At 44.4% G+C, this 2,500-nt stretch overlaps 1 protein-coding gene across 1 annotated transcript in view; it reads right to left on the bottom strand.

Annotated features, from left to right (window-relative positions):
- LOC129857125 (ephrin-A3-like) overlaps window positions 1-1,768 on the bottom strand; it is a 176,449-nt gene extending 174,681 nt beyond the window's left edge. Inside the window, exon 1 of the mRNA XM_055925075.1 lies at window positions 176-1,768. Within this exon, the coding sequence (XP_055781050.1) occupies window positions 176-189 (14 nt within the window). The 5' untranslated portion in view covers window positions 190-1,768. The remainder of the gene's footprint in view (window positions 1-175) is intronic.
- Window positions 1,769-2,500: the final 732 nt, after the last annotated feature.

Here is a 2,500-nt window from a genome sequence, read left to right as displayed (position 1 = left end):
GAGAGATAGGGAGGTTTGAGAGAGAGTGTGTGGAGAGAGAGGGAGAGAGAGAGAGTGTGGAGAGAGAGGGAGAGAGATAGAGAGTGTGGAGAGATAGGGAGGTTTGAGAGAGAGTGTGTGGAGAGAAGTAGAGAGAGAGTGTATGTTGCCTAGAGCACACAAAAACTAGACACACCTTGGCCTAAACATCAGCGCCACAGGTAACTTCCACAAAGTTGTGAACGATCTAAGAGACAAGGCAAGAAGGGCCTTTTACGCCATCAAAAGGAACATAAAATTCGACATACTAATTAGGACCTGGCTAAAAATACTTGAATCAGTTATAGAACCCAATTCCCTTTATGGTTGTGAGGTCTGGGGTCCGCTCACCAACCAAGAATTCACAAAATGGGAGAAATATCAAATTAAGACTCTTCATGCAGAATTCTGCAAAAATGTACAACGTAAAACACCAAATAATGCATGCAGAGCAGAATAAGGCCGATACCCGCTAATGATCAAAATCCAGGAAAGAGACGTTAAATTCTACAACCACCTAAAGAGAAGCGATTCCCAAACCTTCCATAACAAAGCAAGCTCCTACAGAGAGATGAACCTGGAGACACGTCCCCAGAGCAAGCTGGTCCTGGGGCTCTGTTCACAAACACAAACGGACCCCACAGAGCCCCAGGACAGCAACACAATTAGACCCAACCAAATCATGAAAAAACAAAAAGATAATTATTTGACACATTGGAAAGAATCAACAAAAAACAGAGCAAACTAGAATGCTATTTGACCCTAAACAGAGAGTACACAGTGGCAGAATAACTGACCACTGTGACTGACCCAAACTTAAGGAAAGCTTTGACTATGTACAGACTCAGTGAGCATAGCCTTGCTATTGAGAAAGGCCGCCGTAGGCAGACCTGGCTCTCAAGAGAACACAGGCTATGTGAACACTGCCCACAAAATGAGGTGGAAACTGAGCTGCACTTCCTAACCTCCTGCCAAATGTATGAGAATATTAGAGACACGTATTTCCCTCAGATTACACAGATCCACAAAGAATTCAAAAACAAACCTAATTTTGATAAACTCTCATATCTACTGGGTGAAATTCCACAGTGCGCCATCACAGCAGCAAGATTTGTGACCTGTTGCCACAAGAAAAGGGCAACCAGTGAAGAACAAACACCATTGTAAATACAACCCATATTTATGCTTATTTATTTTCACTTCTGTACTTTAACCATTTGTACATTGTTACAACACTGTATATATATAATATGATATTTGTAATGTCTTTATTGTTTTGAAAATTCTGCATGTGTAATGTTTACTGTTAATTTTTATTGTTTATTTCACTTTTGCATATAATCTACCTCACTTGCTTTGGCAATGTTAACACATGTTTCCCATGCAAATAAAGCCCCTTGAATTGAATTGAGAGGGAGAGAATGTAGAGAGAGAGTGTGTGTAGAGAGAGGGAGAGAATGTAGAGAGAGAGGTAGAGAGAGAGTGTGTAGAGAGAATGGAGAGAGAGAGGTAGAGAGAGAGTGTGTAGAGAGAATAGAGAGAGAGAGGTAGAGAGAGAGTGTGTAGAGAGAATAGAGAGAGAGAGGTAGAGAGAGAGTGTGTAGAGAGAGAGGGATTGAAGAGGAACAGAGCCAGACTGAAGGACCCCAGGGTCACAAACTAGCTTTCAAAGTGTCAGAGGAGCTCTGGACCATACACACACACACACACACGCACGCACGCACACACACACACACGCACGCACGCACACACACACACACACACATAAAGACACACACACACACACACACACAGAAAGACACACACACACACAAACACACACACACACACACACACACACACACACACACACACACACACACACACAGAGATACACACACACTCACACAGATAGACACACGCACACACACACACACAGAAAAACACACACACAGAAAGACACACACACTCACACACACACACACACACACACACACACACACACACAGATACACACACACACAGATACACACACACACACACACACACACACACACACACACACACACACACACACACACACACACACACACACACACACACACACACACACACACACACACACACACACACACACACACACAGCACACCACTGGTCCCTATATCCACAGCTCGTATATCAACGTTAACACAACGTCGCACACACATCATATGTCAACGTTCAAGCGACGTTCCCCAAGCTCATATATCAGCATCACCCCTAAAAAGACTCCGGCTGACAGGGAGAGGTGGGCCGTGTGTGTGTGTGTGTGCGTGCGTGCGTGCGTGCGTGCGTGTGTGTGTGTGTGTGTGTGTGCGTGCGTGTGTGTGTGTGTCTTTCTGTGTGTGTGTGTGTGTGTGTGTGTGTATGTGTGTGTGTGTGTGTGTGTGTGTCTTTCTGTGTGTGTGTGTGTGTCTTTCTGTGTGTGTGTGTGTGTGTGTGTCTTTCTGTGTGTGTGTGTGT

Source organism: Salvelinus fontinalis, chromosome 6, assembly GCF_029448725.1.
Source record: "Salvelinus fontinalis isolate EN_2023a chromosome 6, ASM2944872v1, whole genome shotgun sequence".
NCBI classification, from domain to species: domain Eukaryota; kingdom Metazoa; phylum Chordata; class Actinopteri; order Salmoniformes; family Salmonidae; genus Salvelinus; species Salvelinus fontinalis.
The sequence above is the reverse complement of the archived record's forward strand: the minus strand, read 5'-3'. Positions and strand labels throughout refer to the sequence as shown.